The 14,608-nt window shown below is 41.0% G+C and overlaps 1 protein-coding gene across 1 annotated transcript in view; it reads left to right on the forward strand.

Annotated features, from left to right (window-relative positions):
- LOC120533081 (synaptopodin-2) overlaps positions 1–4,817 on the forward strand; it is a 31,340-nt gene extending 26,523 nt beyond the window's left edge. Inside the window, exon 2 of the mRNA XM_039759736.1 lies at positions 2,466–4,817. Within this exon, the coding sequence (XP_039615670.1) occupies positions 2,466–3,017 (552 nt within the window). The 3' untranslated portion in view covers positions 3,018–4,817. The remainder of the gene's footprint in view (positions 1–2,465) is intronic.
- Positions 4,818–14,608: the final 9,791 nt, after the last annotated feature.

Raw genomic sequence — 14,608 nt, forward strand, 5'->3', positions numbered from 1 at the left:
GCTAAAAATTGTTTAAATTCTCTTTTTCCTAGTCGAATTAAAAACCCTACGTGAAGGTGTGGGTCCTGCTCCACACTCCCTCTTTCCTTTTGGGAGCCCTTGAACCCAACACCGTTGGTAATCCTCAAACAGAGCAAGGGGATGGAGCTAAAAGGTGTAGAAGTGCTTTTATTAAAAAGAGTCAATGGATGCCCAAAGTACAGTGGTTCAAAGTCAATAAATAAATAATCCATAAAATCACGGTGATAAAAGTGGAGGTTAAAAATCCAATAGATATTCCTTTAAAACGAGTTTAAAAACAACAGGCTGGAAACTGTACGCTTTTAAAACTTCCTTTTGCTGGTGGCTCTCCTGCTTCTCCCATACGGGCCCTGTGACAGGGGAGTCACCCTACCTGAAGGTGCAGCTGCCCTCCACAGTGGTCCGGTAGCCTTCCGACTCCCTGGCTTCATACAGCTGATCCGTCAGACCGAGACTCGGGTTCCCCAGCGAACAGGGTGCTCACACTGGGGCAAACTCTCCCATGCCTCCCTGACTCCCGCTGCCTTCCCGGTCTTATACGGCAAGCCAACCACCTTCTGGAGCACTGCAGCTCCTGAGTTCGCTCAGCTGGAGCCAGCCCTTCATTCAGCCCCCCTAAGTGTTGGCCAAGCCCCCATTCCAGGGGGTCTCTCCTCGGCTGCCTGCACTAACCAGAGAGCCTGCTCTCACTCGATCAGTCCTGCACCGGCTCTTAGCTTCCTGCCTTCTGTCCTTCTTAACCTCCATCTGTCCGTCTTCTCTCTTTTCTTCCCCCTCTGCACTTGCCCTCCTCCTATTTATAATGGGGACGTGGCACGAGTGCGGCGATTATTTATTAAAAAACTGGCCATCCATTTCGAGCCGTGGACTCGCTATAACAGAGGTCGCCAAGTCCGGTCCTGGAGGACCACCGTGGCTGCAGGTTTTCACTCTAACCCAGTTTTTAATGAGTGCCCTGTTTGTGCTGCTAATTAACTTCTTGTGAATTAATATATATACTAATAACCCAATAGTGCTTCACTCACTTAGAATATGGAACCAATGTAGAACGTATTTTAAGATAGAGAATCTTTTATCGGTGGCACCTCTGCACAAGAACTACCTTTTCCAACCCTCGCAAACGTATGCAGTTTTTAATGTCTGGAAAACATTTGGGATTAAATCACTTAGAGATCCGTACATAGACAACGTCTTTGAATCCTACTAACAATTACATTCTAAATGTAACTTTCCAGCAACACATTTCTTTCACTGTCTTCATTATTACACTGGTGGTTGCAAATTGCTGTATTTTGATTTTATTAATTGTCACATTCTCCCACAATGCCATTTCCTTTCCAATAGGATGACATAATTTAGAGAATTGTCATAGGCACCATTCAAGGTGGTGGCATGGTGGCGCAGTGGTAGCGCTCCTGCCTCACAGTTAGGAGATCCGAGTTCATTTCCCGGGTGCTCCCTGCGTGGAGTTTGCATGTTCTCCCCGTGTCTGCGTGGGTTTCCTCCCACAGTCCAAAGACATGCAGGTGAGGTGCATTGACGATCCTAAATTGTCCCGGGTGTGTGGGTGTGTGTGGCCTGCGGTGGGCTGGCGCCCTGCCCGGGGTTTGTTCCTGCCTTGTGCCCTGTGTTAGGATATAGCGGATTGGAGAATGACCGACTGACCATTTGAGGTCATCGCCTGAGTGACATCTGGGGTTAACAGGGTATAAAATTCACTATCTTATCTCAAAGTCTAAGTTTATTTGCCTTCTTCTTAAAATCCTTCTTAATTCTCCTTCTGTTTCTCCTGCAACACCCATTTTGTTTCCAGGTGGTTTGTCTGTGGTTTCAATAGGCAAAATTAGAGGTCACTACTACAGTGAAATCTGGGGTCACCAGGTATCAAGTTCACTTTCTTGTCCAAGGTTGCGGATTTCAAGACAAAATAATTTCTAAGTTCATTTGTGCTGTTCTTAAACTTCCCGTTTCTCTCGACTACGATTTCTGTTCACATTTAGGTTTCGTATTTGGTTTCCTGGATCACTCAGTACTGACACTGACTTTGTTACTTCAACCGCGTGTCTGTCTCCTGTTAAATGCAGTGAGGTACAACAGTTACGATTTATGGACTCACCTGTACCAGATCTTTGCCTTGACTACAGCTACTCTTTGCTTCAATTTCTGTCACTCAAGAAGTTAATTTTTAGTCCAAATTTGCCCTAACGTCCTCTTTTATTTTTTTTTAGATAATCTCCATTTGGTTTAGGTTAGCTCTAAACTCAGACTTTACTAATCCTCGAAACATCAGCTGCACTGTAGCTCAGCAAATGGCAGGTTTTGCTCTTTCAGGCTCCACCTTGAAATGCCGTGCCAGGTCCCCGAATTTTCATTAGCGGTATAAAGTGGGGGCTGTCATTGCAAGCTGCTTATCTGTACATAACGTCTTGAATTTGTCCTCCTAGGGCCTCGACCGGAGTCGATCCTTGAGCCTGCCAAGAAGACTGCCATCTTCCGACTTCCAGAGCATCTCCCCATGTACCACTCCTGTCTTCCAGCCTACCGATGGCCTTTTCCAGAAGCAAAGGTCGTTCATAGATCATGGTGGGAAAGCACCGACTCCATGGCAGGCTGCCGCAAGAAGTCCGCTGGGTCTGGTTGACGAGGCCTTTAATTACCAAAATGTTCAAGAGTATGTCGCGGCCAGCGTTATTTCAGCAGCTCAGAGGAAAACGCTACCGGAACCACCGATGGAGTGGAAAGAGAAGGTTTCCTACAAGCCACGCTCCAAAGGGATCCAGCAGTACCAACAGCATCCCCTCTCCTTAAAAGCCACCCTTTCTGCTCCACCATCATCCGCTTCGTATGGTCCTCCAATCAAATATGTCTTTCAATCGCAGCGATCGAAAACAGATTCTGATATTCAGTACAGGGCTTCAGGTTCCGACTGTGGGGTCTATGGAAAAGCTAGGAGTGACACGAATTACAATGTGTACCCCAGGGTCTGGAGACAATAAATGAATAATGAGAAAAAAAAAACTTCACCTAAAACACGGGCACCCCACTTATTAGGATTGAGTGATTCTAATATTTCTTTAGTCGATATTCACAGTAACACAAAAATCGATTGGAGGTTTGATTCTCAACTTTACAAGTGAACTAACGTTTAGTGTGACTCTTGAAATGAAAGAGAAGAAGAAGGAGGCGACATTGTGAAAGTGGAACGTTTGGGACATGTAAAACGGACAGACTAAATGACGCTAATGTTTAATAAGCTGTCTACAAGGAAAGGTCGCAATAGGAATGAGAGGTGGCTTGCTTAGTGAGATCGGAGACATTTGGCGTAGTAGGCAGGATCTGATAAAAAGAAGAGAGTTGGTACTGTAAGTCTGGGTCACTATGTAACAGTTTTTGGTTGATGATATTTGCAGTGCATGCCGCTGGCTGATCCAAGCACTGCACTATAGAATCATAACAGAAATCTGGCAAAATATGCAGAGTCTGAAGTTTTATGCAATATAAATGATGAGATATCAGGTAATGAACTGAACAGTAAACAATATATTTATGATTTGTCACGTTTTAGTTGTGTAGGCTACTCAACAGGATTATTTTTGGAATACACGTATATAAAAAAAAGAAATACACAGCTTTTAGATTTGTGTTCTTCCACAGGTGAAAAAAACTGACAGGCCACAAGGGCAGCAGCGATATTACACCATATGAAGTAAGAAACTAGCAGACACCAAAACCAGGGAGCAAACAATCAAACCGACTCTTCTGCTTTGGTTTGCGGAAAAGCAGATTTGATTTGGAAGGGACCAGAAGCAAAATAATGGGTGGGCTTCCCAGCTGTTCGAACTGACATAATATTTTAGTGAGAACTACGTAGGAGGGCGAGATCCAAACACACAATCAACAAGCCAAAAAGAGAGATGAAAATCCAAGTCAAAAGTTCTCATGCACAACCAAATGAATCAAACAATCGAAGTTTTAAGTAGAAGGATGTTTAGCACAAACTGGATTGGACTTTCAGACAATCTTTTAACTCGTCATGCCGGTCACCCACAGGTCACGACCTCTGACAGAGCAGGACACTCCCCTGCCAATGGTTGTCCACGATGACGGCAATCGTTGAAATACAAAATGTCGCCCAAAGCGAACCACAAAATTATACAATTAAAAATGTAGATTGTTAAATGAAAAATGAGCATCAAAACGGTAATGAATTCAATGAGACTAAAAACCCCCAAAACAAGTGGCAAATCAATCACAACGATTGAAATAAACACAAAGAAAATATGAATTGATTCCAAACCAGTGAAATGAGTGGGAGAACAGACGAGTGAAAAGAAAAACGGGTCAAAACTGGAGCAATCAAAACATCGTCGAAGCCAAGGCTGTTACATTTGGGTTGTGTTAGTCATTTTTTTATTTAATATTCTTTATCGTGTGGTGTGGTCTTATACTTGTTTGGGGGGTTTTCTGAGTCATAGAATTCATTTCTGGGTTTATTTTTCAATTCTCGATTTCGAGGTTCCCAAACTCGGTCCTGGGGTCCCCCATGTGGCTGAAACCAGCCTCACAACCAGTGACAGTAATTGATCTCATTTATACATCAGCTGGTCTTTTCTTTTCTCTTCTTTAATTCTGCATTCAGGAAAGCGCAGCAGTAAAGTTTTTACATTTACAAGACATTTAGAAAAGAATTTCCCTATTATTTCTAAAGTTTAAATGCGTAGCTCTCTTTTGTTGTTTTCCTATCATTTACTCCTTTTCCTATGTAGTTTGCTCCCTTCATTTAACCCTCATAGTGACAACTAACAACAAGCAGAGCAGACACCCGGGATGATGAAAGCTGCAACTATTTCAGACCCACTAATCAGTAAATAATGAATTAAATAACCAGAACACCCGGAAAATCCTGTTAAAACAAAACAACATAACCCCCATATAACTATTGGTACTGTTTAATAAAAATGGTCTCCCCTCGACTCTCTCGTATAATCAGATATGCGGATGGATATTTGAGGAGTAAACCGCAAGACAAGGATTATATTTTTATATTATGTATATTAAAGAACCATCAACAACAAATCAAATCAATAACATATCGAACAATTATTATAAAAGGAAAGTTGAATAAATCGGACTCTGCAGCTGCATGAATAAAAGGTTAACGGAAATAGCCAAAAGTTGATGGAAATCTACATTTTGTACGTAATACTTGTATGCAAAATTTGGTTGACCTCCGTGAAAACACACTGTAGAAGATGACCTGGACACAGACAGGCGGATACGTTTAAATCGCCCACAACACGCTTTATTTTCCATATTTACAGTGCACAAACCCCAAAGTCCCCAAACGTCCAGGCCAACTCCTCAAATGCCTTTTCCTTCTTCAGGCAGCCTCCTTCCCTCTCTCCCGACTCCAGCTATCGTATGGAGGGAGGCAGCCCCTTTTATAATCACCCGGATGTGCTCCAGTTGCATTCCGACAATCTTCCACCGGCACTCCCTGGTGTGGCGGAAGTACCAGCTGTGCACCCGGAAGCACTCTGGGTGTCCCCGATCCTCTTCCCCCCAGCACTTCTGGGTGTGGAAGAAGTGCTGAGATCCAGGGCTCCCAAGGCATTAGGGTGCCCCCTGGCTGTGACCATGGGTACCTACAGGGTTGAGCTTTGAAGCTCTGTACTCATGGTCCCCATAGCCACCAGGGCGGTCGCCCCCACATGGTCTGGTCTCGCCCCCATGTGACAATACACAAGTGATCATGTTTACACACACTGACATAATTTCAAAAAATGGTATTTTCGGACTCAGGGAGGTCTAAATGTCGAGATTCATCCAAATCTCGAAATGGAATTTTTGGACAATTACAATACTTTCCCTATACTTTGTTTACGAGAAAGTCAGGGAGGTCTAAAACATCGAAATTCATCAAATCTCGAAATCAAATTTTTGGATGATTACAATACTTTCCCTATACTTCGTTTATGAGAAAGTCAGGGAGGCCTAAAATGTCAAGACTCATCAAAACTTCAAAAATGAAATTCTGGGTGATACAAATACTTTCCCAATGAGAAACTAAATCAGACTCAGGGATGTCTAAATTAGTCTAGAATTTATGCAATTGTACAAAGATTCGATTTCGAGATTTTTATGAATCTCGATGTTTTAGACTTCCCTGACTTTGTCGTATATGAAGAATAGGAAAAGTATTGGAATCCTCCAAAAATTCCATTTCGAGATTTTTATGAATCTCGATGTTTTAGACCCCTGACTTTGTCGTATATGAAGTATAGGAAAAGTATTGGAATCCTCCAAAAATTCCATTTCGAGATTTTGATGAATCTCGATGTTTTAGACTTCCCTGATTCCAAAAATACCATTTGCCTGTGTGTGTGTGTGTAAACACAATAACTTGAGTACACTTTTACTTAGGTCAACCAAATTTTGCTTACAAATATTAGGCACAAAATGTAGATTTCTATCAACTTTTGAAATATTTCTGCTAACCAGAAGTGGTACTCTATCTTTTATTCATGCAGCTGCAGAGTCCGATTTATTCAGCTTTACTTTTATAATAATTAATCAATCTATTATTAATTTAATTTGTTGTTGATGCTTCTTTAATATACATACAATAAGACCATAGTCATTGTCTCGTGGTTTACTCCTCAAATATCCATTCCCCATATCTGATTATACGAGAAGGTCTAAGGGAAGACCACTCCCGATTTGTAACCAGACACGTCATGGCACAACCGCAGAGGACGTGCCCTAAGAACAACAGCATTTGCTATAGTGATGGTGGCGAGGGTAAAAACCAAAATGGCATACAAACTGAGCTAAAAAAAATTTCAAACCTTCAAAACAAAAGAGAATCACCACAAACGAATGTCGGACTAAAAACCAACAAAAAATGAGTGTAGGATTACCAGAATCAATGCAGAAAAACATACAAAAATTCAAAAAAAGCAATTCAGTCCTAACAAAACCATAACAGTAACCAGTGACAACACAACCAACAGACAGGTCCTAAAATATAATCCAAAAAAAAAAACAGTCAAAAAATAACAAAGCATGACATCTTACAATAGAATATGCTAATTCTTTTTAAGAAACCTGACCTCGATGCTGTACCTTCACGACGGCAACACCTCCAGATGACTTTCCATGTTGACGTACAGTCAAGTGCTCCATAAAATGAGACGGCCCACGTCTCCGAAATGGATCCTACACTCCAAAATATAAATATGAGCATATGTAGATTCCCAAACACAGCTTGACAAAATGTGATAAAACTGGAAAACAAAACACCATTCATAAGAGCTACAAAACTCAAAACATACACCAAAAAATCCGAGACCTAAAAATGTAGCCAAAAGATGAACTGCACAGAATTTACAAACTAAGTGTAACAACCAATCTTAGAAAGTTCAAGTTTTGAGTTAAACTCATATTAATGTTTGCTTAATTTGAATAGAATAGAAATTTCTTTCATAGTCATAGCTTATGGTATTGTCTTTTCCCCCTTTAGGTTAATAAGAGATACAACCTCCTTACTATAACTGAGAAACTGTGTGATAATTGATTCAGTTGTGTCTAGAACAGGTCCCAGTAAGCAGGGACTTGAAAGACCCATTTTCAACTTAGAAATGGGACAAGCATACCGTTTTGAAATGGTTCAGAAATGTTAAGTAAATAGTAACGATTTGAGATGTAACAAGATTAAGCTTAGAACTGAACTTTTCTTAACGTGAATTTTTCCCTTTTTGCTATTAAAATTTTCTTTTTAGTAACTGTTTTTTTTTTTGGCGGCACGGTGGCGCAGTGGTAGCGCTGCTGCCTCGCAGTTAGGAGACCCGGTTGCTTCCCGGGTCCTCCCTGCGTAGAGTTTGCATGTTCTCCCCGTGTCTGCATGGGTTTCCTCCCACAATCCAAAGACATGCAGGTTTGGTGGATTGGCGATTCTCAATTGGCCCTAGTGTGTGCTTGGTGTGTGGGTGTGTGCCCTGTGGTGGGTTGGCACCCTGCCCAGGATTGGTTCCTGCCTTGTGCCCTGTGTTGGCTGGGATGGCTCCAGCAGACCCCCGTGACCCTGTATTCGGATTCAGCGGGTTAGAAAATGGATGGATGGTAACTGTTTTTACTTTGAAACTTAACTAAACTTTTAAAAAACAAAGATATTTTGTCTGTGGAATCATTTCTGCGCATCAGGCTTTTGTTGAATCCCATTTTATTTTTTGAGTTGGAGCTGCTGAACTTTGGCAACTTTGGAAAAAACGCAACTACACTAAGAATCACTCGCGAAAGATTTAGGAAGTATCCACAATCTTGGACAATAAATCCTGTGTGTCGTCATCTTAAATACCCTTCAGAAAAAGATGTCACAATGAGGCAGCTTCCACTGGCTATGTGGTGGCAACGGACCCCCTGTTATGGACAGCAAAAAACACTCAAAATGACGGTGAACACAAATATAAAATTCCATTGTGCAAAGAAAAAAAAATGACGACGTAAAGAAATATAATTTGCACCAAAATGAAACTGAAAACGCAAAATCTGAATAGAATTGAACTCAAAATATTCCAGAACTGAAATAAATCCGGAAAATGGAAAAGTAAATGCAAATTTGAACACAAAACCATTAACAGTGCTCAGAATCGTAACAATTTGGCACATAAGAAAACATAAAAAGATTATTCAATTCAGTACTGTTTTGTAATTGTTGCCCATTTATTAGGACCAAAGATGGAAAAGCTCGGACTAAAAATAGTGGACTGAAAGAGTGTCCGATCAAGAGACGAAGATATTTAATAGCATAAAATAGTCGTGAAACGTTTTTCGCATTAAATTTGTCGGGTTTGCCTTTGGCCTTTATTGGCAATTTTTCTAAGAAAAAACAGCCATCTCAGACAAACTTTTTTCTCCCCTCGCGATGATTTGTGAGGCCAGCGTAACATCACAGAGCTGTAGCAACTATGGATGGAGACGTCACTACCCGTTCTGTGCTACCTGCCCGATTTGAGCAGAACTTTCATGCATGCATATTGTAAGCGTACTTATGGTGCTGCCCGATCTGCTAATAATTGACGGTATAGACATGTATGTGTGATGTCACTACCTGATCAGTACTCTAGCTTGATTTGCACCCTGCATGTGTTTAAATTTTCATTTCAGGGGTACATTAGCTGACCATGATGAGAATATTTTGAAAATGCTTCATTGTTCTGCACAGATTAATCACACATTGTGTCTTCACTGCGAGATTAAGCATGTAGTGCAGATGGGGTAGTGACAATGACTGCATCCGAGTACATAACGCTGATCCCTTACATCACAGGCCTCTGTGGGTGTCTGTTAGTTAGTTGTAGTGATAGCAGCTCAGGACACGCAATGACAGATAAAGGACTTGGGGTACTGTGAACTCAGAAAGGGCACAGTGGCATCGTGGCTGGCACAGTTGCCTCACAGCTCAGATTACATATTTGTCCAAACTAATTGATCCAGCGTTGTCGGCAGATGGTTCCCTAGCACACAGGGACACTTGACCATCGCACCATCATAACCCACTCAAAACTAGTTCATTTTCTCGTTCCCCCTTCACTTTAACACATTCCATTGAGTTCGCCGAAATTCCTAAGCCTTCCCGCACTTTCACCGAACACGAATTCAGCAGTTTGCTCATCACTGTTGTTAATCAGGGCCAGAAAGAGAGGTTGGGAGCATGCACTGATTTTTACAGCGCATTGCCGCACCCACCACACAACAGACCACCCAAATTGCGACCCGAGTGCAGCCGATTGTTTTTCATGGTGGCTGGAGTGCCAATCCTGCCACCAACCCTCAAGTTTTCCCTGTAAGTTGGAGGAATCGCTTGCAGGGCTGGATGCAGGTTAATGTCATACCCAGGACGGAGAAATTACCCGTTAAGGGTCTCGCTCAAGGAGCATTTAAAGGATTTGCACTGTCAACCTTCTGATTGCCGGCACAAATCCCTAGCCTCAGAACCACCATTCCATTCATTTTCACGAAGACGTGTGCCTAATCCAAATGTTATGATACAAAGATCTGCCCACCGCCATCTTATGACATCACGCACAACAGGTCGCCAGTCAGCATGTATTATGTAACTGTCACATGATCTGAAAACGGGTGGTCCTCGGGTATTGTGTAGGTTTGTCAACGAGGGGTAACCTCCATTTATTTAAGTCTTCTGGTTGTGTATGTCGAATTTTATGGATTTTTGAAATGACAAACTTTGTCTTGTGCCTCCTGCCATTGTGTTCCTAACTAGTTTATGATTCTGTGGATTTTTCTGCTTTATCTTGCTGTCTGCTCATTTATGATCACATTTTGACCACATTTTTTGGATTACGGACCTATTCATTAAAACAATTTTATTAAACCCTCTTCTTGTCCTGCTCAGGTCTGTTTGTTCAAATCGGCACACCAACCCAGGCACATACATGACATGACCTGCCACGCTTTCCAGAACGGCAAACTGGTGGCAATGGGCTGTACTGGGCGAGTGCCTACCATCTGTAAGAAAAGAGACAAGAGATGACGGGAAGCACCCTGAGTGCGGGTGTGAACATCTGAAAACGACAACCAAATAAATAAGTGAAAGAAGGCAAAGGTGAGGAGGAAGGGTCAACGATACACCTTAGAAATGAATATGGGAGAATATTTCAAAATATAGAAATACCTGAACATGGCCCAACACTGCTAAAAGGGAAAAAATACTAGAAAGAAATTTACAATACGGTTTAAGTCGTCCACATTCATCAGACTTCACAGCTGATATGACTTACAGGTTTACAACTCAAAAAGGCCCAAATTCATCAAAAAAAGATGAGGCCAAAAGAGAGAGGGAAACCACAACAGCCCTGACCTCGAACAAGACTGTTTTATGATCCTCATTTTATTATTACTTCTTTTTATTATTAATATTACTCATTATCCATACATCAGAAAACATTAAAAAATAGTGGAATACAAGAAAAAGTGATACATTTCTAACACTAACCCAGAAATGGGTACAGAGAAAAGGCCATTTTGAGATCACTGTTAGTTACATAATTTAATTTATGAAAGCAAATACAGGGCTCAAAATTTATAATGTAAAGGCACTATATCAGAGACAGAAAGAAGAGAGAAGTGCTACATGATAGATAGATAGATCTGAAAGGCACTATATAATAGATAGATAGATAGATCTGAAAGGCACTATATAATAGATAGATAGATAGATAGATAGATAGATAGATAGATAGATAGATAGATAGATAGATAGATAGATAGATAATGAGAGGCACTATATAATAGATAGATAGATAGATAGATAGATAGATAGATAGATAGATAGGAGTGAAAGGCACTATATGATAGATAGATAGATTTTAATATTAGTAGAGTAGGCAGGATTAGATAGATAGATAGATAGATAGATAGATAGATAGATAGATAGATAGATAGATAGATAGATAGATAGATAGATATGAAAGACACTATATAATAGATAGATAGATTTTAATATTAGTAGAGTAGGCAGGATTAGATAGATAGATAGATAGATAGATAGATAGATAGATAGATAGACATGAAAGACACTATTAGATAGATAGATAGATAGATAGATAGATAGATAGATAGATAGATAGATAGATAGATAGGAGTGAAAGGCACTATATGATAGATAGATAGATAGATAGATAGATAGATAGATAGATAGATAGATAGATAGATAGATAGATAGATAGATAGATATGAAAGGCACTATATGATAGATAGATAGATAGATAGATAGATAGATAGATAGATAGATAGATAGATAGATAGATAGACATGAAAGACACTATATAATAGATAGATAGATAGATAGATAGATAGGAGTGAAAGGCACTATATGATAGATAGATAGATAGATAGATAGATAGGAGTGAAAGGCACTATATGATAGATAGATAGATTTTAATATTAGTAGAGTAGGCAGGATTAGATAGATAGATAGATAGATAGATAGATAGATAGATAGATAGATAGATAGATATGAAAGGCACTATATGATAGATAGATAGATAGATAGATAGATAGATAGATAGATAGATAGATAGTGAAAGACACTATATAATAGATGGAGTTGTCATCTCCCCACTGAGGCTCTCCTTGAGAGTTCATTCATCGTCTTATAAAATCTCTGACTTGCGTCCACATTCATGTCACGTCCAAATTATGTAATGGCATTAAAGTGTGATGGGTAAATATTTACACAAATAGGATTAGGTGACTGATAACATTTAATTAATGAGGGGCTCTCAGGAGCAGAGCCAGCACCGAGGATCAGGGAGATTTGCAGCAGATCATGCTGGCAGATCAAGGAGGAGGGCTTGAATTTATGTTGAGCACTGCCCACTGTGCCAGCCCACTTACGTTTCTTCTTAAAAGCCCAGATGACCTGGCAGCCCACACACCCCATATTTGCCACTTCTCAGCATAAATTAACCGTTCAGTGTGCCAAGGTGGGCTATTCTTAGATCGTGGCTGACATTCCAAATCGTGAAGTCACCCTCACATGGTGGCCTTTATTTCAAAGGCCATTAATCTGCTGTCAACTATTTTGAGACCATTGATCGCATAAGCAATTTGTAATCCTGTCGTTTATGCAGTAAACAGACAGGTTCATATCTTGGTGGCCTCGAGATCCACATGCTGTCACTATAGTCTCTGTTGGGGATACAGTGGTGTCAATGGAAAGACTATGAAGGAATCAGCCATGCTTAGAGTAATAGCACCATCACAGCTTTTACATCAACATTTTGTAACATTTAAAAGGTGGTGATGCCCACCATGGATCACAGGGTAATATCTCTTGACCAGGGGCAGACGATAAGGTGAAGCTCCATTCAAGATGTTAAGTATGATGTGTGCCTTGCCCACTGAACTGCAGTAAACAGCACTGGGTCATCCTCAGATCGAATGATTAATTGACAGAGAACACTGGTTAGTGGTCCTAGTCCATGAATCCAAAGTTCTGAGTTCAAATCCCAAGGTTTATTGTTGTCTGTATGGAGTTTTAATGCTCTAATTGTGTCTCTGAGCTTTTCTCTTCCACATTTCTAAAGATATGTGAGTCACACTGATTAGAGATGGTTAAGTGGTCCTAGTGAACAGATACCCTGCCCAAATTGTGCTCAGCGTGTCGAAAGCAGGTTTGAGAAGGCATGTATGACTGAGCGGCTGAAAATGATGCCTTCTAGATCTGTATAATAAGGTGGCACAAACACGGACTCAAATGGCAAATGAAGAAGAAGAACATTCTCAAATGGCACACAGCCAAAGTAAAGGGCATTACATTGGAGGTCACCATTGCCCATGGAACTGCCAATCATACCAGCTGGTTGTTGGCGACACTTTGACCATCCACTGTAGGCTTATCTGGTACAAATTTTATCACTGGCAAGAATTTTTTTCAAGTAGGTTCAAACCATGGTGGCCACAGGATGCAGATGCTGGTGCTACAGTGTGGCCAAGTGTGTCAAATTGCTGGTCCCAGCCCTGCATCTCCCTCAGCTGCTTCATGTCCAACCTGAGACGTACCAGAAGCAGAATTTGAACATGGATCACTGGATCAGACAGCACCTGCTTTAACAAGCTGAGCTAAAGAGAGAAAAGCCACCCAGCCAGCTGCCAACAGGACAAGTGGAAACATCAGGGGCAGCTGCACATTCATTCAGCCTGCCACATTGGCTCCCCTTACCTGAGCCCATCCTGGGCTCCATGCCCCAGATATGACAAAGTGGAAACAGGATTTTAGCAATTTTTGCAAATTTAATGAAAACAAAAAAATTGAAATGTCACATTGGCACAAGTAATCAGGGCCCTTTTGAAGAAGACCCTTTGTCCATCATTCCATACCGCAGTGTACCTGGATCTGGCGTGACAAGCTTCACACACCTGGATTTGAGGATCTTCTGCCATTGTTCTCTGCAGATCCTCTCAAGCTCTGTCAGCTTTGATGGAGACCATCGGGGGCCTGCTACATTCAGATATCTCCAGGGATGTTCGACTGGGTTCAAGTCTGGGATCTGACTGGGCCACTCTGTACTTTGCTCCATTCATCTTTCCCTCAACCCTGTCTGGTCTCCCAGTTCCTGCTGTTACCATCCCCTTGGAATTAATAATCTATCTATCTATCTATTATATAGTGCCTTTCTATCTATCTATCTATCTATCACCCAGCTTCACCATTAAAATGGATATAGACCATCAGTGGAGGAGTTACTTTAAGATCTCTCCAGAGATGTTCGGTTGAGCTCTGACTGGGCCACTCGAGGACATTCAGAGTCGTCCCTAAGCCCGTCTTGTGTTGTCTTTGCTTTGTGCTTGGGCACTTTTGCTAAGATTTTAAGAAGTGTTTTTAGAATGTTGATTGATGAAAAGCGCCCACGCTTTCATTTTACGAGTGATGTATGACAGACTTTTTTTTCCCTTTTTAGTACACTTTTTAACTTAATATAAGCGTGGGTTTTAAAAAGTATTTTTTCATATATATATTTGCTATTTCCTCTAATGGGAAGCCAAAGGTAGACAACCAGTTTTG

This window comes from Polypterus senegalus, chromosome 7 (assembly GCF_016835505.1).
Source record: "Polypterus senegalus isolate Bchr_013 chromosome 7, ASM1683550v1, whole genome shotgun sequence".
NCBI lineage: Eukaryota > Metazoa > Chordata > Cladistia > Polypteriformes > Polypteridae > Polypterus > Polypterus senegalus.